The sequence below is a fragment of the Talpa europaea genome (genome assembly GCF_964194135.1).
Source record: "Talpa europaea genome assembly, chromosome: 7".
In the NCBI taxonomy this organism is placed as follows: Eukaryota; Metazoa; Chordata; class Mammalia; order Eulipotyphla; family Talpidae; genus Talpa; species Talpa europaea.
This window is the reverse complement of record NC_140074.1, coordinates 91,229,328-91,256,116: the sequence shown is the minus strand read 5'-3', so window position 1 is coordinate 91,256,116 and position 26,789 is coordinate 91,229,328. Positions and strand designations below refer to the sequence as shown.

Sequence of the window (26,789 nt, the reverse complement as noted above, 5' to 3'; positions counted from 1 at the left end):
CTGTGCCACCAGGGAGGCCTGATAAAGGGATTTTTATACGTTTGCTTATATGTACACATTACCTCTGTAAGAATATATAAAAACTAGTAATTCTGGCAGCTCCTGGTAGAAATATGGGTGATAGGATCGTAGGGACAAGGCTTTTCCACAAAACTCCTATACCTCTGGCGTTTTTAACCATGTGATTCTGTTATCTATTCAGAGCACAATTTGATCTAGAAAGATTTCTGAACTAGTCTTTTTCTTCCTCAGTCAATGTTAATTCTGTCTCCAGTATCCAGAATTCAGATTCTTTCCATTTTTGAATTGCAAAACTTCCATTCTGAATTGAAATGAATCCATTTTGAATTACATCCTGCTCCTTTTAGGGACAAAGACGTGAGATTTGAAATAGTCTTACACTCCCACTTCATCTTTGTCCTGACAGTGACCCTTACAGCTTTACTGGTGCTCACCTAGAAAAATCTCTTAAATTAGAGGAAAAAAAATCAAACAGCTACAAGACATTTTAGGCATAAGGAAATTGGAGTGCAATATTACTTCTTTGCAATTTTATAGTGGTATTGTGATTATGGAGAAAAATAAACAGATGTGTAGAATTTCAAGAGGTGAAGGGCCTCCGTCTGCCACTTAGTCATAACCGGTCACATGGAGTGTACAGAAGCAGATGTGGGCACATGTGCATCTCCAAATACATGTCACATACAGTTACACAGATGATAGCAAACACAACAGGACACTAGTAACAGATAGGTCTGCACAAAGGTTATGTTTTCTATTCTTTCCACTTTCCTGCAGGTTTGAGATTTCACAAAATAATTACTTCGGGGAAATTTAAAAATCTCTACTAAGTTTCAAAAAATGTCACTCCTTAAACAGGGCCTTCAGGATACAGCTGAGAAGTCACCCCCTTTTCTGCATTTCCAAAGCACTTTCTGTTCACATTTCAGACCTCAAGACTGGGTAGGAAGGCCGCTGGTGAGTTTGTCAAGATACTGAGATATTACCACCCGCAGGGCCATTCCTAGAACAGAGATCATCCCTCACACCCACTATGGATGCCCCTTTACTGTGCAATATCCAAAGTTAAGCTTCACAGAATTCAATGACCAAACTTCTCTAACTTTTCATTTTTCTAAACTTCCATCATGACTCAGCCTGTCAGGCCAAAGGGCTGTGTGCACACACACGTTTACATAGGTTCGCTCGCTAGGTCACTTAATACCAGTTTCCCACGCATTCCCACACTTGAATTACAAATTTACACGTTTTAATCTTAACCACAGACATGACCAATCATATATTTAGCATTAGCAAGAGCAGAAGGCAGGCCCGCCTGGGGGCACAGTGGTTAAAGACACAGCACTATCAAGTTATCCCAGCCACCGCAGCAGGAGTTCAATCCCCGGCCAGGGAGCTAACTCACATGGCGCAGCAGACCTCTCCTGTCTCACCCACTCCTCCCCTCAGCAGTGTTATTTCAGTAGATCTGCCTGTTCTGCTCCCCACTTTGTCTGGTGAATCCTCTGACACCCTGCACCTCTGGCCTACACCCCTGTTCTCGTATGCATAAATAAATAAATCTTTAAAATAAAAAAGAGCAGAGGGCAATTCTGGCACTCATCGAGCAACAGGGCAGTCTTATTCCTGTATGACTAGCTCCTCCTCTGGAGGAGGCAAACAACAGGACAGTTATGGAGACATTTGGAGAAAACTGGGTAACTTGAAGAGCCCGCCCGACACTGGGGCTTGTGACAGATGTGGCAAAAGGTGGAGGCAGTAGTTGATACCCAAGGACATAACTTTATTGGAAATGAGGAGTGAGTGTAGGAGAGGGCTAGGAATCACACTCTGTGGCAGATGGTGGCTTCTCGTCATCAGGAGGACAATCAATGAAGTCGGCCAACATGGCAGCTGTGTCATCTTGTTCCTTTTAGGGATAAAGATAAAAGATTTGAAACACCACACACGCACATACACAGACGAGCAGGTCAGGCTGGGGACAAACAGATACCCCATCCCACCTCCCCGCAGCGCGGGCTTCCCAGCCCAGAGCTACCCTTCGGCCTGGTCTGCTCACCTTTTCCTGGAGAGCTGCCACTTCCGTCTCTGACTCCATTTCTCCCATCTCAGAGGTCTCAGGTAGGAGTGGTAACTTGTCACTCTCCCCTTCAGTCCCTTCTTCCAACAGAGTTGGGGGAGCAGAGGGCTCCTCTTCAACAAGCTCCTGAGGAGGTGCAGGGCCTGGTGGGGGGCTTCCCGCTTCCCTCTCTACCTCCTCCTGAGAGGGTAGTACCTCAGGGGCCAGTGTAGGGGCCGTCTCTGCCCCCGGCTCCTCCTCTGCCCCTGGCTCCTCCACTTCCAGCAGCAGCCCAGGCTCCGGCTCTGGCTCCGGCTCAGGCTGCACCTTGGGGGACTCTGGCGGGGGCAGGGCTGGAGGCAGGCTTGGGGGTGGAGGCCCGCTTTCTTCTGCTTCCCCTCCTGCGGAGGCAAACTCCAACTCCTCTACCTCTTCCAGCTCCTCCTCCTCTTCTTCCTCCTCCTCCTCCTCTTCTTCCTCTAATTCACCTTCCTCTTCTTCAAATTCTTCCTCAAACTCTTCCTCCTCCTCCTCTTCTTCAAAATACTCTTCCTCATCCTCTTCTTCTTCCTCAAAATCCTCTTCCTCCTCTTCCTCCTCCTCCTCCTCCTCTTCCTCCTCCTCCTCCTCTTCCTCCTCCTCATCACTGCTGTTGATATTAATAACTGTCAAATCTTCTTCCAGGGCCGGGGGTCCCCCCCCACCAGGAGTCCCTTCAGGGACCAACTGGGGTGGTGGAAGTGTCACAGGGCCAGGAACCGGAGCGGGTGGAGGTGGTGGGAGAGGGCCAGGGGCTGCGGGAAGTTCTTCCGGTTCCTCCTTGGCTGGCACAGGAGGAGAAGCTGTTGGTGGCCCGGCTGGGGTTACAGGAGGGGATGTGGTACTTGAAGGGAGTGGGGGTGGCAGGGGAGGCAGTCCCTCAGGCACGATTACCACGCTGTCATCAGAGTCGCTTTCCAAAGAGATCTCCACATCAGATGCCTCCTCCTTATCATAGTGGACAAAGGCTGGTCTGGGCACTCTCCCCCCAAAAGTTTCATCTGGGGGTATAGGTGGAGGAGTGCCACTAGGGGCAAGGACAGGGTCCTCATTTGAGCCGGCCCTATGGTTCTCAGGGCCAGGAAGGAGTCGGGGGGGTACAGACACTAGGCCTGGGACAGAGAGGCCTAAGTGGTTAGCTGTAACTGGAGGTCCAGGGCGTGTCGGGGGCATTGGGCCCACTGAGGGCATGGAGCCTGCTGAGGGCATGGGGCCTGCCGAGGGCATGGGGCCCACTGAGGGCATGGGGCCCACTGAGGGCACAGGGCCTGCTGAGGGCATGGGGCCTGGGGGATGAAAGGGTGGAGCTCTGAATGGAGATGGGGCCTCAGGAGGGGGAACCGGTGCAGCTGTAGGGCAGCTGGGGCCCATGGACTGCAGGGGTGGAACCCGGGGATGGGTCAGAGCGGCACAGGTCACCAGCGCTTCTGCACAGAAAGAAGAGACCTAAGGAAGAAAGGACAAGCATGAGCATTAGGACACAGGTTTTCATGGGTTTGAAGACCAAGAGCCCACCAGCATCAGAAATAAGAATCCAAAACCAAAGAGTAGACTCAGCTCCAGTCAGCAGTTACCTCAAGGTTGTCTTCTCTCTGGCCAAGGGAGAAGGCCTGCAAGGCACAGGAGAGAGGAGGCGGGCAGCGAGGAGAAGGTGCCAGCAGCAGAGCCAGCAGCAACCGGTAGAGCTCGCGGCGGCAGCGGGAGCTGGTATACGGGGAGCTGCCTAGGACCTCCCCCTGCTGGACACCCATGACCAGGGGCAGCACCAGATCATGCAGTCTCTGAAAAGGACACAGTATATACCTGGAAACATCTCCAAGACCACCCAACCCCTCTCCTGGCCTACTCCCAGGTTTGAATGGACCCACCTCTCAGAGCACACCTCCCAACACTTACAGAACAGCAGCCCCCGCCCCAATTTCCATGGGGACCAGGCTCCACTAACCCTGTGCGTCTCTTCCTTGATAAGAGGTCCACACATGAGGATGGCTCGGCTGAGGCCTGAGGAAAGAGTATAGTGGGTAAGAGGCAGGCTACCAAGAGTAAAAGCAAGGGCTTTGGAAACACACAGCCAAGGTGAGCATCCAGCTTTGCAAAGCCTGACTTGGGCAAGCCACTTAACTCCTCTAAGTCTGCTCTCTTGACTACAAAACGAGGATCAGAAAAATACCTCTACTACACAGGACTACTGACAATATGCAGGTGAGATGGTAGGAGATCAACATTATAAATGTGCATTTATATATTTAGGGAGAACTGTCTCCTTTTCAAACAGGGTGGAATGGTGGGGCAGTGAAATATATAGGCCTCAAAAGAGTCACCCATTAACTGCACAGGAACTGTGTAGTTATAGACTGCACAGACTGTTTATAGACCAGTTGGAATCAGAAACTGGGCGGTGGACAGCCTGCTCTGAGGACAATGTAAGCTCTACAGGCAGGGATTTTCTGCCAAGTGCTAGAGAACAGTGCCTGGCACATAGAGTATATGTGTCAACAAAAACAAAGTGTTTGTTGAACAGATAACTGAGACCCTGGAGGGACAGTATAAATTACCAGAGACTCCTCTCCTGCTGCCCTGGTAGTTGCAAAGCTGCTTTAGCTCTTCTTTTAGTTTTTTTGACTTCTATGCAGACTTTTAGCTGGTTCTGCATTTTATCTACACCCTCATTCCCCTCCACCTCCTCCCCCATCCCCACCCCCATACTTCAACACTGGTTTTGGGCTCTTAGCCTAGGTCATCCCAGCACTAGAGGGTACAGAGCTCACCCACCTCTCAGTGCAGCTGCACACACGTCACTGTTGGCATTGCTGTCCCCTTTCCGGTGGCTGGGTGGAGCCACAGCCTCACCCATATCCAGCTTTAGTTTCTTGGGGGCACTGGGCTTCCCAGTCTGCAAAACCCCATCAGGGCTCCCGCGAGGACTGCGCAGCTGGTGGCAGAGGGAAACATAAATCACGAAAGAGGAAGGCAGAAGAGTCAGGAGATAGTGTTTGGGAAGGAGGCTCATTTGGACAAAGGGCACAGGAGGAGTGTCCTGGGATGGGAACAGAGGCCTCACTCACCTTCAGGGCATCAGTTGGAGGGGAGATGTCACTGAGCAAATGGGTGAGCAGGGCCTCTCCCGAGGCACCACCCTGAAGCACTCCTGCTGAGGCCCCACAAACCTGCACCCACAGCTCTAAAACAGCATACACCTTGGTTCGCATGGTGCTGTGGAGTGAGCAAAAAGGGCAGCTCGTGAAAGGGAAGCTGATGTACCTAGGTCTACCTCAGATTCCCTGCTACTCCCTGCCTCTTGGAAAACCCAGTCCACCTGCAGTCCCCACCCACCCTCTCTTTCTCACCCCTCCTTGAAGGTCACCTGTAAGGTCTCTCCTGGCCTGGAGAGAGGGTATCCCTTCCAATGCTCCAGGCATTGAGGACCTGGGGAAGCAGGCGACTTATCAGGGCCCCAAAGCGCAAGAGCCGGCTTCCACACCTGGGGGCAAAGACAGGACAGTGACCGTCATCCCCAGCACGTCCCAGTCCTGAACCACACCTGCCCGATGCCACTCACGCGAGGATGAGCGCAGAGAGCAGGTCCAAGGCTTCCAGGTGGATAGAAGGCAGCAGCAGCAAGCGCAGGGGACCGTCTCCAAGCAAGCTCTGGAGAACAAATTAGCAAGAGGAAGAAAGTAAGACAGAGATAGAAGCAGAGTAGATGTGTGTCATTAAATACACGTGTATCCATAGGTAAATCACCCACAGCCCCAGTTCTCCTAACAAGATCACACCCATCCCCCGGAAAAAAAAAATCACTCCCTGGAAGGAGGATGAAAGGCAGGATGGCTAAGGACTCAGCCAACACCTGGGAGAATATCTGCTACAAGTGTTCCTGAAATTCGTGAGTGAAGCACTCTGACGTACGTGTGTGTGTGCGTGCGTGCGTGCGTGTGTGTGTCAGGAAAAGCACACCAAATGATGGCTTTTGGACAACAGGAAGGAATGCCCAGGACAACCAAAGGAATGACACTGTTTCTGCAGCATCAGATGCTCCACAATGCTTCCCTGGTCCTGAGCGAGGGCTAGGAACGAAGGACAAACTCCACTTACAATGTTCTTGGCACTGATGCTGAGGGTCCGACAGATGACATCTAGGATTTCCTGCACAGGGACGGATACAGGAGCCCCAAACTCTGAGCTAAAGAGAACCAGAGCAGCAAGACCCTCAGCGCAGGTTCCCCAGCAAGACTCCCACGCCCACCCTCAATGTCCTCCTCCAGGAGAAGACAACACCCTCCCATCTCAGCACCCCGCTGCTCCAGGCACACTTGCTCCCTCCATCATTCACTCACACACCTCAGCATGAGCCCCAGGCAGCGGGCCAGTCCAGAAAACCTCTGCCGAAGCCGGAGAAGGACATGGGCATCACCATCTTCTGAGGGGGAAAGCAGTGTCTCCACTCCTGGGCCCTCATGCTGTGTAGGTGCTAGATAGGAACATTAGCACTTTCACATTCTAGGTCTTTCTTTAGTCCCTTCCTTTTTTCATTAAGGACCCATTTAAATTCTAATTCATTTTGCCCAGAAATGAACTGCCTGGCTTCTGTGAGCCACCCTCCTGGTTCCCTCCTGCCAAGCTCCCCAAACACTTTGCCTTTCACTACCAACCACGGTCCCTACCGTTTTCTGCTCCCTCATACAGGGCCCCTAACAGGCTGTGCAGGGAGGCCAGCAGGCTGTGCAGCTCCTGCTCCCAGCTCTCGGTGTGCTTCAGGCCCTGGGAAAAGCCAGCCCCCAAAGAGGGCAGCCTGGAATAACACTCACAGGCCAGCTGCAAAAGAAAGATCAAAAACTGGTTAGATGGGAATCTTCCCCATCACAGAATCCCTCCATGCCACTGATGCCAGGAAAAATGGAGATCCAAGAGAACTCTGACAGAACATGGGATGGGGCAGAACACAGATGGAACCACAGAGGAAGGTGACTCATGTATGCTAGCAGAGAAAGAAGTGGGAACACGGTCCCAATGCAGAAACAGAGAAAAAAACTAAGACTAATGGGTAGAGAAGCTCGGGCCTCAGAACCCCAGGCTCTTATCTCCCTGCTTTCCCTTTACCTGCTGGAGTTGAGGGCTCAAGGCATCTACCCGAGACAGGAAAAATGAAGCAAGTTTGCCCTGGATGGGAAGAAAGAAAGGAAAAGACTGGTGAGTCATCTTTAAAGGTCAGAAAGAGGCATCCTATCCATTCCCAGCAGCAGTATCTAGGCCAAGGCCTTTTTCTTTCCTGCTGACACAGCGAGCAAGGTGCTCTAAGGGGTGTCAACACCTGGGAGCAAACGTAGAAAAACATCCTGATTACCAGCTCTAGTCTTAGCCTCCCTGTTCAGAGAAGGGTCTGGCCCATGCCACCCAGACAACTGGGCTCTCTCCTGCCAATTTTTTTCAAATCAATAATCATCTTCCTCAAGCCAAAAGGACACAGAACACTGAAAAGCACTAAGCCTTCTCCCACTCTCTACCAGCTTAAGCGAGAAATAGGATCCAAGCTGAGAGGTGAGGTACTAACCAGAGGTATGAGGAAGGACAAGCTCAAGTGAGAAGATAAGGCTGCAGAGCAGAACCTCTCAGAACATGGGCCTATTACCAGACATTCCCCTGCCTGCTACATGGAGGTGCTGGCACAAGAGTGCTTAACCTGGTGTCATTATTTATTTGAAGAGAGAATCTAAGGGGCCTATACACACAGATGGGAAAAAATTTTTTTTTTATCATTTTCACTGACCTATAAGTGAAACTTATTTTTTTCAATTATAAATGTAGATTAAAAAGTCACAGTAGTGGGCCTCCCTGGTGGCGCAAGGGATTAAGCACCGCACTATGAAGCAATCCACAGCCTCTACAGCACGAGTTCGATCCCCGGCTGACCAGGGAGAAACCCACATGGCAAAGCGGACCCCTCCTGTCTTTCCTGCTGCTCCCCTCAGCAGTGTATTTCGGCCAGTCTGCCTGTTCTGTTCCCCACTCTGTCTCTGGTGGATCCGCTCACCCCCCACATCTCTGGTCTGTACCCCTGCTCTTGTATGCATAAATAAATAAATCTTAAAAAAAAAAAAAAGTCACAGTAGTATTAGCAGTTACCTCTGACTGTCACTAGTAGAAATCTCTATATTTTCATCTCACATTATAACTGCAAGATGTATCTGAAAATATCTTTCATATGCATAACCAATAAGAAACTTCTGGGGTCTCCCTGGTGGCGCAAGGGGTTAAGACGCAGCCTATGAAGCTATCCACAATCACTGTAGCACGAGTTCGATCCCCGGCCAGGGAGGTGACCCACATGGCACAGCAGACCTCTCCTGTCTCTCCCCTGCTCCCCTCAGCAGTATATTTCAGTCAATCCTCCTGTTCTGTTCCCCGCTCTGTCTCTGGTAAATCTTCTCCCCTGCCCCACCTTTGGCCTGTACCCCAGTTCTTGTATGCATAAATAAATAAATCTTTAAAAAAAAAAAAGAAAGAAAGAAAGAAACTTCAGTAGTCATTAAACCTGGTGCTAGTCTTTTTTTTGTTTTGTTTTGTTTTAAGATTTATTTATTTACAAGCACTGGGTACAGTCAGAAGTGCAGGAGGGTGAGAGAATTCACTAGAGCCAGAGTGGGGAGCAGAACAGGCAGACTGATGAAATACAATGCTGAGGGGAGCAGCGGGCACGGCAGGAGAGGTCTGTCGCACCATGTGGGACCCTCGCCAGTGGCTGGGGATCAAACAGGCACTGCAGAGGCTGCGGGCAGCTTTGTAGGCCAGCGTTCAACCGCTGCGCCACCAGGGAAGGCCCTCGTGGGCCTTTTTATTTTTTTAAAGATTTATTTTTATACAAGAATCAGGGTACAGGCCAGATGTACAGGAGGGTGAGAGGATTCACCCGAGGCAGAGCAGGGAACAGGCAGACCAACCGAAATACACTGCTGAGAGGAGCAGCAGGCAAGACAGGAGAGGTCTGCCCCACCATGTGGGTATCTCTGCGGTCAGCAGGGATCTAACCTGCACTTCAGAGGCTGCGGACAGCTTCACAGTGCTGCGCTCAACCACCTGCGCCACCATCGAGGCCCCTGGTTCTAGTCTTGTTAGTAAAGAAGCACATACTACTGTAGCACAATTTTAAAATACATATTTTCAACAAAATCCACTTTCCTGCAATTCCATGCTTTTTAATTTTTTATGATCTAAAAACACTGAGAACAGCTTCATGGCACAAAAAAGGTGAAGCATGTTGAAGCAGACCTCCTTAAGTGGGCTACAAGAGCTGGCTCAGAAGACATTCTAAGTGTATGGAAAACAGGAACCTGATGGCCACACTGGCTCTAAACCAAGCAGGAGGCAGAGCTACTGATGCTGGGAGGCAGGACTGTGCTGGGCTACAAAATCAGAGATACTTGTGGAGAAACAGAATACGGTCTGAAATCTAAATCTTGGAAGCATGGATTTAGGGGAAGGGATTCACACACAGAGTGATAAACTTCTGGAAGACAAACTGGCACCAGGCAATGGGCAGAAGTAGAAGCCTGTCAGAAAGCAATCCTGCAGGACTCCTCCTCTAGCCTGCATATTTAATTGCCCACATTACACTTCAGAATTCTTACTGACTGAGGCAAACACTATTACAGCCATTCCCAGGATCAAAGAAGTTCTAGAACCATTTACTTTGGGACTTGGAAAGCACTTTCATGTCTGATGTGGGAGAATTTCACAACACTTCAAACCCAGACAGGTAACCACCCACAGGTCTAATTCACCAACGTCCCCAAGGATGGTATTTCTTAAAGAACTGCCACACTCCAGCTATGGTGGAACTCAGCCCTTTTGGCCAACTTACTACTCACATTTTCCCTGAGTCTCTGGTTTCAAAAGCTGGGCTGAGGCCATCAGGAGTCTGTTATGTGACTGCAACAGAGCAGAGTACAGTGCAGGCACGCACTCACGCAGCCACACACTCATGCAGGCACGCACAGCATGTCTGAGCATCTCTCAAGAGTAGGGCTAGGGCCTCCCTGGTGGCACAAGGGGTTAAAATGCAACCTATAAAGCTATCCACAGCCACCGCAGCACAAGTTTGATCCCCAGCCAGGAAGGTACCCACATGGTGCAGCAGACCTCTCCTGTCGTGCCTGCTGCTCCCCTCAGCAGTGTATTTCAGTCATTCTCCCTGTTCTGTTCCCCACTCTGGTGAACCCTCTCACCCCCCACACCTCTGGCCTGTACCCCAGTTCTTGTATGCATAAATAAATAAATCTTAAAAAAAAAAAAAAAGGGCCTCCGCTGGTGGCACAGTGGTTGAGCGCCGGGCTGCGAAGGTGCCTGCAACCTCTGCAGCGCAGGTTCGATCCCTGGCCACCGGGAGGGTCCCCCATGGAGTGACAGACCTCTCCTTTCTCGCCTGCTGCTCCTCTCAGCAGTGTATTTTGTCAGTCTGCCTGTTCTGTTCCCTGCTCTGGCTCTGGTGAATTCTTTCACCCCCCCCCCCCTGCATCTCTGGCCTGAGCCCCAGCTCTTGCATGCATAAATAATCGTTTAAAAAAAAAAAAAAGAAAGAAAGAGTAGGGATGTCGTCCACTCATTCCAAGGACTACTTGATCTATTTGGCCAGGAGAGGTAAAGCCTTACAGGGATTGACTTCATAGACACAGAATATTTGAGATACGTCATTTGGGAAGAGTAATCCTGAATTTGGAGATCACAATGGCTTCTGGGAGACAGAGAACAGATAAACACCCCTAAAGAGCAATTATCAGTTTCCTAAGAACTTGTCTGCAAGACTTTCCAAGTACAAAGGCCCCCTGGGGACTTTACACAAAATTCTTATCTGATATGTTGGCAACAAAGTCAAATTCCTCAACAGAGGGAAGTTCTCCAGAAAATGCTTCATTCATAGAGAAGTAAGGGCATAAACTCCCAGTAACAACTTACGCAAGTTTTGTTATTTGTTTTGAAAAGGGTACTCAAGATGCAGGCCAGAACTTCAGAAATTCCGCCTGACAAAAGGCTGTAAATTATCGATGACTCCTATCGATGAACTAACCACTCACACTGAAAACTAAAATGCATCAATATCAGAAACATTTGGCATCCTTGTCTCCATGACTATTCAAGTCGCAACCCTGCAGAAAACACTCAATTCTCCCTTCACTTTCATGGGGGGGTGGGGGGGGAACGGACACGCAAGTACATACAACCCCTAACCGAAGTGACACAAAATAGATATTTACAGTAAACCACGAAATTTAACCAATGAGGCATCAGGGACGAAGATCTGCCCATGAAATTTGAGAAATTAATTTACAGACCATTTTAGAAGAATGGCAGTTTTTATAAACACAGTAAAACTTTAGTTTAAAAACTCACTAAACTTTAGTAAAACCCACGAGTTACTCTAAATGCCTTCTTAACAAAGTCCTGCCCGGCCTACCCAAAGATTCTATTGCCTGTCATCAGTGGTATTCACACAAAAACAAGAACCAAGATGATACTATGTTCACTGAGAAATAGCATCTGCTCAGGGACTTTTCAGATTCTGCAAGTAGCCAGTTACTTAGAGCTTCAGCAGACACCACTCCCAGGTCCCAGCAACGTGCCCGTAGAGCTCTGTATCTGGCTCACAATCCTTCTGATGCCACTAACAGCAGATCAGAGCTGGCAGTGGTGTTGACACCTACCTGCCAATCCTGTTTACATTCATAACAGCTTCCAAGGAGTTTGGCAGGGGCGGTGGCGGGGGTGGGGGGGGGTGGGGGGGGTGGGGGGGGGAGTGTTAAATGTATATAGACATGGCTCACACCCTGCTTTTACAACTACCACATATATAACCTTAAGTTAGTTATAATCCATCTGGGTCTGTTTACTGATGTGACAACAATTTTCCTCCTCTGCTTATTGAGGTGACAACAATTTTACCAAATCACTCTAATGATCAACTGAGACTATACCTCTTAAACACTCAGCAGAGCACTTGGCGTATGACAGGTACCCACTAAATACCAGCTCTTTTTTCTAATTTTCTTGACTTGATCATAGAACCAAGTAATCTTACTTTCAAGGTAATCTGAAAGGCAAACTTCCCCCAATTGATAATATGGATCAATACAGCTAAACACAGCAATATACAAAAAAAATTATTAATTTGCCATTAATCCCAGTTATCTACAGACTTGTGCTTCCACAGGATGTCCAACAGTTTGTCAAGCAATGATGAGTACATAACAAAATAAGAGAGAACTGGTGTTGTTAGGTACTAGTTGGCATCAATTATACTGCAAACAATAATGTGGCAATTATAAATTGTCCTTTAACTTACTGCTTTGGCAGCACTTGTTATTCATTCACATCTATTACTGTATCTCCTTGAAAATAGCACAGCGAGTTGAGCGCCGCGCATGAAGTTGTCTGCAGCCTCTACAACACGGGATCAATCCCGGCCGCCAGGGAGAATCCCACATGGTGCAGCAGACCTCTCCTGCCACGCCCGCTGCTCCCCTCAGCAGTGTATTTTGGTTGTCTGCCTGTTCTGCTCCCCATTCTGTCTCTGGTGAATTCTCTCACCCTCCCATGCCTCTGTACCCCAGTTCTTATATAAATAAATAAATCTTAAAAAAAAAAGTTAAATAAATAATAAAAAGGAAGAAAAGAAAACTGCAATTCATTCACTAACTTCCCCCCTTACCTGCCTCAAACACAGCCTTTACTATACAGGCACCTTGTGTGGGTCATGACAGCTTGGAGAAGTGACACAGGAGAGAGAAGAGTTGGGGAGGGTGCTGTAGGAAAGTAAAGTCAGGAAGGCTTCTTGGAGGAACTTACTAAGATAGGATGGTAGAAAAATGGGCAAGGCATTCTAGTGGTCCAGAGAAGGCAAGACAGAAAGAGGAAAGAATCCATGGTTAAAACCCTGGGCTTTGAGAGGCCTCCCTGTTGGTGCAAGGGGTTAAGCGTCAGTACTACGAAGCAATCCGCAGCTATTGCAGCTAGAGTTCGATCCCCAGCCAGGGAGATGACTCACATAGTGTAGCAGACCTCTCCTGTCTTGCCCGCTGTTCCCCTCAGCAGTGTATTCCAGTCAGTCTGCCTGTTCTGTTCCCCGTTCTGTCTCTGGGTGGATCCTCTCACCCCTCTGCACCTCTGCCTACACCCCAGCTCTTGTGTGCATAAATAAAGAAATCTTAAAAAAAAAATATTCTGGGCTTTGATATTAGAGAGATATAGGTTCTAATCTCTACAGATCTCAGGCTATTTCTTTATCTATGAAGATTAAAAGAAATGATGTATTTGAACTCCTAAAAGTGGTACAATAAAAGCCATGGATGTAGATGACTTTGAAAGAACATGAGAAGATATGAGTTTAGAAAATCTCAACAACAGAATCTGAGGTAAGACAACTATCAAGATTTATAATAGTGGAAGAACTTTCCATGATACTTACTTTGAGAGAACCACAAGCCCGAGGAAAATAGGTCATACACGCCTTCATGCCCTCCAGTGCTGAGAGCTCACACTGTGGGAAAAACAGCAAGTCAGGAAGAGTGAGAGCCAATAGCCCCCAATGTCCACCTCCAACCCTCACCTGACCCCTTGCGGTTATTTCTCAATGCACCTTTTCTTGGCCCTCCCCTCTTCTCACTTCTTCAATCCTACTCCCCAATCATTTCCCATCACATTCTTCATCCAATCAGTGTGAGTGAAGGTAGGCACTTCCATCCCAGGGGGATGGAAGAGGTATCTCACCTCTGGTCGGAGGCCTAGCAGGGAGGTGAGAAGGCCAGGAAGGTGATTCATTGAGATGTCCCGGAAGAGTGTGGGAAGCTGGGCAGCATATCGAAGCAGGTCCTTCAGGACAGCCACAGCCAACTCCATTGTGGGGGGTGGGTCCTGGGACTAAACAACAACACCACCCCATGCCTCATGGCCACCAAGAGGAGGAACAAAAGGTATGACAACAAGGGGCTTTTGAGAAACACCAATTAATGTCAATATTACCATCAAGACCACTAAGAGAGTGAATATTTGAGATATGAGTATCAAAAATTAATGTATTTGTCTATAAAAAGGACATGTGGTGGTGTAAGGGGTTGTCTCAACACTATGAAGTAATCACAGCCACTGCAGCATGAGTTTGATCCCCAGCCAGGGAGCAACCCACATGGTGCAGCAGACCTCTCCTGACTCACCTGCTGCTCCTCTCAGCAATGTATTTCAGTTAACCCACCTGTTCTGTTCCCCACTCTGTCTCTGGTGAATCCTCGTACCCCCCGCACCTCTGGCTTACACCCAGCTCTTGTATAAATCTTTTTAAAAAAGAAAAAGGACATGTGCTTATATTTTAGTTTTTCAGCATATCTGAGGTCACACCTTAAAGATCTGACTAACTGGCAGATCTCAAGAAATTTTTGATTTACCCATTCTATATTTCTCTGCTAGGAATGGAAAGGGATGTCTCAGAATTAAAAAAAAGTCTCAGTCATAACAAAATCACCCATTTCTCCAAGTTTGTTTCTAGTTGGTTCAAACCTACCCTAGAACTCATGATGAAAAAATGGCTGAATTTAGGACTTCCCTAGAAAATTAACATGTATCTAAGGAAAAAGTATTTAGTTCACACCTCCTGCTAGACCAGTGGAGGCCATGTGATAACAAAACAAATGAGAAAGCATATTAAGAAAGTAAAAATAGGTGAGTCTACTAACTATAATGGGTACTCCATACTGTCCAATAATTCTTTTTTTTTTTTTTTTATAGAGGCAGGCTTTATTTATTTGTTTTTGCTGGTTTGTTTGTTTGTTTTTGTTTATACATGCACTGGGTACAGTCAGAAGCGCAGGAGGGTGAGAGTATTCACCAGAGCCAGAGCGGGGAGCAGAGCAGGCAGAAGGACTGAAGTACACTGCTGAGGGGAGCAGCGGGCTGCAGGAGAGGTCTGCGCGCCATGTTGGACCCTCCTCTGGTGGCCGGGGAGCAGCCGGGGATCGAACCTGCGCCGCAGAGGCCGTGGGCAGCTTCGCAACCTAGCGCTCAACCGCTGCGCCACCGGGGAGGCCCTGTCCAATAATTCTATTGCTTTTAGTTCTTTCACATTTCAAGAGCTGGGGTGTAGGCGAGAGGCGCAGGGGGTGAGAGGATTCATCAGAGACAGAGTAGGGAGCAGAACAAGCATATCTTCTGAAATACACTACTGAGGGGAGCAGCAGCGAGAGAGATCTGTTACGCCATGTGGGTCAGCAACCTGGTCATGGATCGAACTCGTGCTGCAGTGGCTGTTGACAGCTCAAAAGTGCTGAAACTTAACCCCTTGCACCACCAGGGAGGCCCTCTTGAGCTTTTTTTAATAGCTTCAATTTCTTTGGTAAAGAATCCCTTATGTTCCTAGATATTTTTTCTGATGTCCTGCCTGTGTTTAACTGTAAGTGTCAAACTTCGCTAAGTTTCTTCACAATTGCTATTCTGAACCCTATGTCTGTTACCTCCCTCAATTCTGATTCATAAAGCTTGGATTCAGCTCCGGTACCTTTTTCTATATTGTGTTCCCTTGGTTAACACTTTTCACATAAGTGTTATTAACCCCCTTCCCCAGCAGGTGGTACTGTAGCTTTAGTTTCGGGATCTTCCTTGTTTATCAAAGCGTCAGAAGAGGGAAGTGTTGGGAAGTGAGAATGGCGATGTCTTGAGTAACAGTGATCACTGCTGGTAAGAGGAAGCACACAAGGGCTAGGAAGCCTGTGCTACTGTTGTTCAATGCCCAGAGCTGCATCCCACATCCCTGTCTCAATAAAGTGAAGGGAGACTTCACAGTTCACATCAAATTTCTCTCCAGCCTCAAAAGAACTCACTCCTCCCTCCCAGAGGGGTGAGAGGATGGTATTCTGCTACTGTCCAGCATTCTGGAGCTAATCAGTCTGTTCCAGGGCTCAGTCAGAACCATTTCCCAGGACTCAGTATTTCATTCACAGTCCCTGTGCTGGTCTGGGACTCTAGCTTGTTCTTACACCCAGAATGTCCAAGGCGCCCCTCCTCTCTTCCTGCTCCAAAACCTTAGCAAGTAAAAATACACTCACCAGAAAAATGTGTGGGTCAATCCAGCAATGCGAGTGATGAGCTGGTGAGATTTGTCTGGGTAATGTTTTATTTTTGGTTGTCCTTAAGGAGAGGTTTGTCAGCAAATATTCCACCATGCTGTTGTCACCCCACCTCCCATGCACTGTGCTTTAGATCCTAGTCCCTCCCTTCATCTCAAAACCTTATACTATTAACTTTCTGCTGGATTTCCAACCTGTCCCTCTCAAATGGATTCTTCCCATTGACATTTATACATGCTGAAGTGTCTCCCATCTTAAAAGTCCCTCTTGTATAGTTAAGCCCAAATGTATAGTAAGTCCCAAATGTATAGTTAAGCCTATACATTTGTCCAATTTCAGTCATTAAACAATTTCTCTCCCTTTAAAAGACTACCTATCTTCCCTATTTCTATTCCTTCTCATCCCATGCCAATGTGGCTTCAATGTCTACTGCTCCACTTAAAAACACTTTCACTAGCTTATATGCCCTCAGTTTCTAAACTTGATAAGCAATTTTTAATCTGTTTTATTCCAACTCAGAGAGCATAAACAGGAATGAATCCTCCATCTTCCCTGAAGGCTCTTCCCTTGATTTCATTCAACCAAAAATTCTCATTACCACCATTCTGCTGCTCTATCTGCTTTGTAAGCTCATTCTCCTTTACCTGACCATTAAATATGGATTGCCTTAAAGTACATTTAAGGGACTCATCTTGATAATCTCATCCTCATTCTCAGCTTTAACTGCCATCTAAATACTAAAGAATCCTTTGTAGCATACAGACTGAAGTCTCCCATCCACAGAACCCTCAAGGTTACACTGAGATATCTGACCACTTCCATTTGCACCAGATCAGGGGTATACTTACTAACGGGGCTTCACTGAAGGCCTAAGGTTACAATCCTGGTATTTTCACTCCTCCCTTCTGAACCTGACTGTCTTCCCATCAGAAATCCTCCTAAATACAACTGACTCTCTTCCTGACCCTATTTCAATCAGGACCTGTCCACTCTGCCTCTAAATCTCTCTTGAAATCCAGCTACTTCTCATCACTTCTATTGTCACCACTCTAGTCCAACATCAAGGAATGTTTTTAGTTATTTTCGTTGCTTTTTTCATGGTTTTTCTGCTTCCATTCTGGCTTCTTTATAATCTTTCCTCTATTCAACAGCCAGTGATTTTTTTTTTTTAAGATATATATTTATTTATTTATACAAGCACTGGGTACAGTCAGAAGCGCGGGAGGGTGAGAGAATTCACCAGAGCCAGAATGGGGAGCAGAGCAGGCAGAAGGACCGAAGTACACTGCTGAGGGGAGAATCGGGCGGCAGGAGAGGTCTGCGCGCCATGTGGGACCCTCCTCCAGTGGCCCGGGAGCAGCCGGGGATCGAGCCGGCGCTGCAGAGCAGCTTCGCAACCCAGCGCTCAACCGCTGCGCCACCAGGGAGGCCCTGGTGAAAATCTGATTATGTCACCACCACAACGACCTCCTCTTCTCTACGAAAAACTCTACATGAATTCTAATTGCCCCAAGAATAAAATCAAACTCCTTAACACACTCAGAGGCTGAACATGGCTTGATCACCACTTACCTACCACCCTAGCCACATTTCATCAACCCCAGCCACACCAGCTCACTTGCAAATCTTCGGATGGGCAGAGCTAAAGGTTTTAATTTATTTATGCATACAAGAACTGGGTTGTAGGCCACCACTCTGTTTTTGTGGTGCTTCAGGTGTGCAGGGTTAGGACACTTTCTATGAAGTAAAGATTACAGTTAGGAAACATTTTAGGCTTCATATGGTTGCATATTGTTTTGTTTCCTAACCCTTTAAAAATCTAAAAACCATCATTAGCTTGTGGATCATGCAAAAACAGGTTCCCACAGACCACAATTTGCTGATCCTCATTCTAGTGAAAGAGACTTTAATTGACTATTTGGACAAAGAGTGTGAAATGACAAACTGAGGCAGGCGCTATGGAGGTAAGGAGTATGTTTCTCTGAGAGCATGGAAGAGGAGACTGATGGGATATGTGTGGTGGTGATCAGGGTGGTTTTTACTCTGATTTAGGAGTAAATTGGACTACACCTGAGGGAGTGGGGGGAGCAAACATTGCTTAAAAATGAACAATGATGTAAAAAATAAAAATTAAAAAAATAATTTATATAAAAAAAAAAAAACTAAGGGGCCTCCCCTGGTGGCGCAGTGGTTGATCGCTGGGCTGCAAAGCTGCCCGCAGCCTCTGCAGCGCCAGTTCAATCCCTGGCCGCCGGCGAGGGTCCCACATGGTGCAACAGACCTCTCCTGCCACGCCTGCTGCTCCCCTCAGCAGCGTATTTCATTGGTCTGCCTGCTCTGCTCCCCGCTCTGGCTCTGGTGAATTCTCTCACCCTCCCACACTTCTGACTGTACCCAGTGCTTGTATAAATAAATAAATCTTTAAAAAAAAGAACTAAGTAGAAATATCACTGGAGGATGTAAAAATAGGAAAAAAATATTAAGAGTAGAAAGGAATGCACACAAAAAAAATCAAAAACCTAGAAAAAGGAACTATAGAGATGCCCCTCATAAGAAAAACAAGGAAATGAAACTGTCAGAGGTTACAGTGTGGGAAAGGTCAGATGAATTAAAATAACCCCCAAGATAAAAATATCAAAAAGTTTAAAGGGCCTCCCTGGTGGCACAAGGGGTTAAGCACCACACTGTGAAACAATCCACAGCCTCTGCAATATGAGTTCGATCCCCAGCTGGCCAGGAAGCAACCCACATGGCATAGCAGACCTCTCCTGTCTTGCCCGCTACTCCCCTCAACAGTGTATTTCAGTCAATCTGCCTGTTCTGTTCCCCACTCTGTCTGGTGGATCCTCTCACGCCATGCATTTCTGGCCTGTACCCCAGCTCTTGCATGCATAAATAAATAAATCTTAAAAAAAAAAATTAAAAAGATGTTTCTATTTAAGGTCTATCCTCCCTGCTATCAGGAAACTGCTTCTAATCACTGGGTCCTCAAAACTAAACGTCCATGCTACAGAGAACACACCACATAATGAAGAACAAGGAGGGTTGGGGAAGGAGGATAGATGGGCGGCAGCTCAGCGATTCCTTACCTGCAAGACCTGCTGAATGCTCCGAAGCCAAGAGACACAGTGCTGCTGGAACATCTCTGTGGGGCTCTCCCCCACCAGCAGGGACAGCAGACATAGGCCCTCAAATCTTAAAAGAAAAAAAGTGAATGATGACAAGCAGGTGGAGGCAAGACTTCAGACAAAGTGATTATCATTCCTTTACTCTCAGTGAGCTAGAGCAAGACATCACCTCCAAATCTACCATGGTTTCTAACTCCTAAGATACTTGGAGGACTTGAAGTGAGATGCAGGCAGCAAACAAAGAAAATAGAGGTAATCACTGCTAGGGCATAGGAAACTGAGGAGTTGGAATGGGTTTCACTCAAGTAAGCACTCAAAGAAAATGAAACTCTCCACTTTTTTGTGAATGGAGAAATCCCTTACATCCATTTATAGTACAGACAGATAGACTGATGTACAGCCCACTTCCTAAGGAAACATCCCCCTGGAGAAAAAGCAGTTAAAGACTTACCGAGTTTTGATAGAACCAAGACGTGCATTACTGAGAGCCACCAATGCCCCAACAGCTGAAAGGTTCTGTAGGAAAGAAAACAAGGAAGTAAGTCAGGAATAGGATGCAAAAAACATGGGAGAATTTCTTCAAGTCCTTCACTGTCCTGGCATCTGTGAAGCTTTTCTGAAGACACACATCTTTTGAGGCCAAAAGATAATTGCTCTCAGGCCTCCCTGGTGGAGCAAGGGGTTTAGCTGTGAAGCATTGTGAAGCAATCCGCAGCCACTGCAGCACGAGTTCGATTCCCGGCCAAAGAGAAACCCACATGGCGCAGCAGACCTCTCCTGTCTTGCCTGCTGCTCCCCTCAGCAATGTATTTCAGTCAATCTGCCTGTTCTGTTCCCCACTGTCTCTGGTGGATCCTCTCACCTCTCACATCTCTGGCCTGTACCCCAGCTCTTGTATGCATAAATATATCTTTAAAAAAAAAAAGATAATTGCTCTCGAAGTGTTCACCCTTTACCCTGTCCCATAGGCTTTCCTCAGTTACCCCTTGCCTAACCCCTTCTCCAACCTCCCACCCAATAAATTAGTGAGATACAGAGCCCAACTCATCCCAGCTACCAGATTTCAAAGGCAGATCTGCTTCACCTCTATATTCACCTCTATACAGCACCCAACATAAAGGGAGTCATCCATAAATACCTGTTGGATGGACACAGAATTCATCTGTTACCCTTCTTCCTTCACCCCCAAACAAATCTTGGGTTCCTTAGAGCTATCAAAAATGCCAATAAAGACCTAGTCAACTAAGCCTCTTTCCAGCCCTCTCCCTCTCTCACACACAGGGGCCCTTAAAGAGGTTTACTCAATCCTCCCACAAGTAACCTCTCCAGACTTAAATAGCCTGATTATGCTCATGGTTCCTATACCATCCTAATTGTAGTCATCACTTACTCAAGAAACACATATTACACACTGAGTAAGATAAACGAATACAGAGCTGGAAATAATAAAGGTCCACACTCTCAGAAGGAAAATGACATGTTCATTCGTTTATTCATGTGAGACATTAAGGTGCAGGGGAGTTCATATGCTAATTAGAGGAGACAAAAAATAAACAAATGACCAAGTAATTTACGTTAGATTGTAGAGATCAGTGCCATGGGGAAGAATAAAGCAAAGGAAGGAAGGAAAGGAGTGCCTGGAGTAGGGAAAGGACATAATATTTTATATGAAGTGGGCACATAAAAAGGCCATTTTGAGCAGAGAGCTAAAGGAAAGTAAGAGTAAGACAGTGATTCCCTCATAAACTGCTGATGTAATGTAAAATGTAAAATGATATAGCTACTGTGGGTAACAGTCTAGTAATTCCTGAAAAGGCTATACATGGTGTTAACATGATCCAGCACTTCTCCTAGAAAAGGGCCCAAGAGAAATGAAAATATATGTTCTCATAAGAACATTCATTGCAACGTTATTCATAACAACCAGAATGTGGAAAACACCCAAATGCCCATACATTGATGAATGGATTAACAAAATACAGTATATCATACAATGGAATATTATCTGGTCAGAAAAAGGAATGGAGTTCTGAGACATGAATGAACCTTAAAAGCATTCTAAGTGAAAGCCAGACCCAAAAGATCACATATTGTATGATTCATTTATATGAAATGGTTGGAAAAGGCAAATTTATGAAGATAAAAAAGTAAATTAGAGGTCCCCTAGGATTGAAGGAGGTGGGGAAGGAATGACTACCAGTGGGTAGTCTTAGAGTGATGAAAATGTTTTAAAGGTGCAGAGGAGTTCATATGCTATGAAAATGTTCTAAAATTGATTATAGTGATCATTGCACAACTCTGTAAATACACTAAAAAACCCTTGAAATGTACACTTTAAATGGGTGACTTGTAGAGTATGTAAATTATATTTCAATAAAGCTGTTTTTTAAAAAGACATACCAACATACTAATAAAAAATGTGTTCCAAGCACATTAGCCTATATGAGGAACAGCAAAGAAGGGAACTGTTGCCAGAGAAGAGTGAGCAAGAGAGAGAGAGATGTGATAAAAGATGTAGTAGGGTCTGACTCTGCAGAGTCACATGCAAATCAGTTGATTTTTCACTCTAAATAAAAGTCAGAATGGGAGAAGGGAATTGGGCAGAGGACTGCTATTACCTGACTTATGATTTCCTTTTTAAAACACAACACCCAAGTTACGTTGAGAAGCAGGCAGAAGTAGGAGGCTACTGTAATAACCTAGGGGATATCATAGCTTATCCCTTAGTTGGGATAGAAAGCAGTCAAATTCTGGATATATTCTGAAGTAGAGTCAACAGGATCTGATCAAGTTGGAGATGAATGGGAGATAAAGAAGAAAAGATAATTCCACGATTTTTGGCTTGAGCAACTAGAAAAATGGAGTTGCCATTTACTAAGGGGAATACTGCAGGAGAAGGAGGTTTTCAGGGTGAGATTAGGAGTTCAGTTTCAGATATGTTAACATGAGATGTCTATTTAACATGAAAATGGAGATGACAGATAGATGTTGGGTAGATGAGTCTGAGTCAGAAGAAATCCTGGTTAGAGTGTAAGTTTGGGAATTATCAATCATGAGGCTAGATCAGCTCACCCAGGAAGTAAGTGGCAACAGAGGAGGGGGAGCAGTGCAAGAACTGGGTTCTAGAGCACTCAAACACTTAGAGATCAGACAAGTGAGAAGGAAGCAGTAAAGATTAGAGGAAATGACCAGTATGGCGAGAGAATCCAGAGTAATATCCCAGAAGTCAGATAAAGAAAGCTTTGCAGGGGCCTCCCCGGTGGCACAGCGATTGAGCGCTGGGTTGCGAAGCTGCCCCGCAGCCTCTGCAGCGCCGGTTCGATCCCCTGCTGCTCCCACATGTGCGCAGACCTCTCCTGCCGCCAGCTGCTCCCCTCAGCAGTGTACTTCGGTCCCTCTGCCTGCTCTGCTCCCCGCTCTGGCTCTGGTGAATTCTCTCACCCTCCCGTGCTGCTGACTGTACCCAGTGCATGTATAAACAAAAAACAAACAAATAAAATAAATAAATAAATAAACATGCCTCTATTTGAAAAAAAAAAAAAAAAAGAAAGAAAGCTTTGCAAAAAGAAAAGAACAATCAACTGAAACAAATGCTAAACATGGGTGAGGAAAGATGAAAACCCAAATTTACCTTTCAATTTAATATTCTGATGGTCACTGGCAACCTTCAAGATTTACCATATGACCTAGAAAAGGGGTGTTTCAGAGAAAGTCTAAATGAAGCAAGTTTTGTGAAACAACCATCATAGTAATAATTCATTCAGGAGAGAATCTTTAATGGGTACTAAAACAAGTGGGTGAAAAGTTGACAAGACACAAGACTTTTATAATCTCCCCACAGGATATGCATTAATTACCGAAGGGAAAAAAAATCCTACGTGTATAGTGAAGTAACCTGGCTGATACCACCTTATCCCAGTGATCAGTTTATCATCACTAGTAATGGAACAAAGAAACAATATAGTCTCTTAACATGATACACCAAAAATGACACATCATTTCTGCAGTATTCCTACAAAAAATACACAAATACTAGGAGACAGCAGACAAAACTGAGACATCCTATAAAACAATTATCTAGTACTCTTCAAAAATGTCAAGATGACAAAACCAAGACTAAGGAACTACCTCAGATTAAAGAAAGCTAATGTGTGACCCCACATTGAATTCTGGACCAACGATTTCTCTTTAGCTATAAAGGACACTTTGAGCAAAACTCAGTAAGATCTACAGATGATTTATCATGTCATTGTTAATTTTCTTTTTTTTTTTTTTAAAGATTTATTTCTGCATACAAGAACTGGGGTACAGGCCAGAGGTGTGGGGGGTTGAGAGGATGCACCAGAGACAGAGTGAGGAACCCAACAGGCAGAATGACTGAAATACACTGCTGAGGGGAACAGTGGGCCAGTCAGGAGAGGTCTGCTGTACCACGTGGGTCGCTCCCTGGCTTACCCGGGGGGATCAAACTCCTGCTGCAGAGGCTGTGGACAGCTTCATAGTGCTGTTCCTAACCCCTTGCACCACCAGGGAGGCCCATTGTTAATTTTTTGATTGTGATGATAGAATGTGGTTAACAGAACATTCTTGTTTTTAAAGAAACACGCGCAGAAGTATTTGGAAATAAAAGGGCATCATGTGTGCAACTGACTCCTATATGGATCCTGAAAAAATATACAGAGAATGATAAAACAAGTAAGTGTTTTAAATGTTGACATTTGGGGAATCAGAATGAAAAACATAGAAATTCTTTGAATTATCCTTTCAATTTTCTATAAATTTTAAATTATTCCAAAGTGATAATACTTTTAAAAAGGGGAGTAGAATCAGCAAGTACAAACAAATCATTTTGAGAAGTGTTGCCATTAAAAATGGTAAAGAAATGAAACAGTCATGGGAATGGGGTTTTCTAGATCTGTATAATGAAAATAACCCAACAGAGAGGGAAAAATCTGATGAAGTGGGAAGCCAACTGAAGTAATATACTTGCTAAGAGAAGAGGAGATAGATCCAGCGCACAAGCAGAGTTAGGCTCAGTAGGAGCATGGACCAGCTCATCCTTAGAGGTGGTTCAGAAGGTAAAGCATGTGGGCACAGGTGCACACACAGTTGTCGAGTAGCTACGTAACAGGACTGCTAGATATTAGGGATCCACTTGGGATAATGATGGCCGTGAATTTAAAGTGAGACCAGTCAGCATGGATATATTTTTTTCCCCAGCTCTCCTGAGTTGTGCAAGTGCAGGCACAGAATAGAGATGGATTTAAGATAAGGCATTACAAGGCACATACAAAGAAGGGCAAGAGGTAAGGAAGTGATTTTAATGGAATTTAAACTGGATCAAGAGGCGACAACATGACAAAGAAGTTAATTTCTTTCAAATAGTGATAAATGCTAGGAAAAAAATAAAGCAGGATAATGTGACAGAGAATGACTGGAATAGAAAGAAATACTGTATGTTTAGATGGAGTGATCAGGAAAGACTCCTTTGAGATCTAAATGAAAAACTCACCTCCCCATCAATTTCCCTGCAAAGAGTGAAGGGACTGATGAGCATGTTATTAAGAAAAAAGATTGGCCTTAGTGGCTGGAGCACAGTTAAGACAAGGAGTCATATGAGATGAGGTTGAAAGGCATATAAGACCTCACTATATAAGGCCTCTATAATAAGTTATTATATGTTTTTAAGCAGGAAAGTGAATTTAAAGTTTAAAAAAAAAACTTTTAATGTTTATTGAATGGGCAAGCAAAGGACACTCCACATAGTTCCACATATTAAGGACCCAATACAAGAGATGCAAGTAGAAAAAAAATTTAAGGCAGGATATATCCAAAAATGTATTATTATTAAAGGCAACAATAAAGAGGGAGTCCAGAGTCTCACATCACCCTTAGCTTTAATCAAAATTCTACTAGATTTTAGGCATGTAAAGAAAATAAGCAAGATGTTGAATTTATGTAGCTCACCTGAGGGAAGAGGGGGAGTCTTGAAAGACATGATGAAAGAAATCACACATTTACAGACAAACTAGATATTTCAGAAATACTTAGGAATCACATGAATTAGAGGAAAGGGTTTAGAGACTAAATAGATAATCAACTTCTGCTTCTGAAACTGGCATGAGATAGCAGTAGTTCTGACATCCTCCAATATGGAGTAATTCATGTTAATATAGGTAATAGACTCAGTCATCCCTGATAAACGTGGGACTAATTCTCTTCCTTTCAGATCCCAATAACAAATGTTGGGCAAGATATTACCTATGAGTCCTGAAGGATGGGTAGAATCTGAGGGGAGGTTAGGAGTAAAGGACAGAGAGCGGGAGAAAATATTACAGAAGCATCTACCACAGGTTAGACATATTGTATCTTCACCTGAGCAAGATATTGGGCGTTCAAGGTAGGATGAAGGCAAAGCTACGGAAAGGAGTGGACAGACCTGCAAACTACTCAGAGAATAAAATCAACAGGAGGTGATAGACTGCAGATGAATGATTATGAACAAGATGAAAGTGTTTAGGATGATACCTGGATTTCTAGCTTTAAAACTGAATGGATGGTAAGATTAGGTATGCTCTTGGTATCATATATACTCTTAGTATCATATATACTCTTAGTACAAGAGTATATATATTTTAAGCTCTACAAGCTGTCCACCCCCTCACCAGCCTCATTGAGGGCACTCTCTTCCCCTCTGTCGCTGAGCCCCAGGGACAATGCCCTGCCTACCTTCCTACCACAGGGACTTTCCACATACCATCTGTTCTATTTTCTTTCTCTACTCAGTCCCTATTCATCCTCAGGGTACAGTACTAGATCCTCCGTTAAGAGTTCAGTAAATATCTCTTGAATACGTCACTAACTCAGTCGAAACAATGCCAGAAAAAGAGTGGTATAGATAAAAGCTAAAGCTCATACAATAGGGAGTAACGAGGCCTGAAACCTAACCCATTTAAGGAAATACCAGTAACCTAGCAATGAGGAAACGAAGACCCATTCGTTTCCCTGAGTTTCCTCTTAGGGATGAAGAAGAAATGCGTGAATCTCAACCAGACTGACAGCGGGATCTGCTTTCAGTCCCCAGCTCTCCGTCCCTGTCTCCCTACATTAGCTGCAGTGCACCGAGACCCCAGCGCACAGATACGGCGCAACCTTCCAACAGGGCCGCAGGCACGCGGGCCACAGACTCACCTGGGCCCCGCCCACCGTCCCATGCAGCCGCAATAGGCACATGAGCCCGGGCAAATGTGGGGCCGAACGGGCTGGAGGAGGCACTGGGGCAACTGTGGACCCTGCTCGAGGCTGCAGCAACCCCGACACGCTCTCCAGCAGCAGCAGGCGGAGACGTGGGCCCGAGCCCGCAGCCGAGAGGCCCCCCGTCCCTCCGGGAACCCCAGCCGCGGAGCCCGCAGAGGGCCCACTAAGAACGGCTGCCGCCAT

General features: G+C 45.9%; 1 protein-coding gene across 1 annotated transcript; it reads right to left on the bottom strand.

The window, feature by feature from the left end:
- Positions 1-1,794: 1,794 nt before the first annotated feature.
- PELP1 (proline, glutamate and leucine rich protein 1) lies at positions 1,795-26,789 on the bottom strand (the record flags this gene model as incomplete). The annotated part of the gene is made up of 17 exons (XM_084237363.1): positions 1,795-1,930; positions 2,081-3,565; positions 3,694-3,900; positions 4,065-4,120; positions 4,892-5,051; positions 5,185-5,332; positions 5,484-5,600; positions 5,679-5,767; positions 6,215-6,302; positions 6,461-6,590; positions 6,784-6,934; positions 7,220-7,279; positions 13,575-13,646; positions 13,877-14,026; positions 19,311-19,416; positions 19,801-19,865; positions 26,541-26,789. 17 exons carry the CDS (start codon positions 26,787-26,789, stop codon positions 1,838-1,840), a joined length of 3,426 nt encoding a protein of 1,141 aa, XP_084093489.1. The 3' UTR covers positions 1,795-1,837.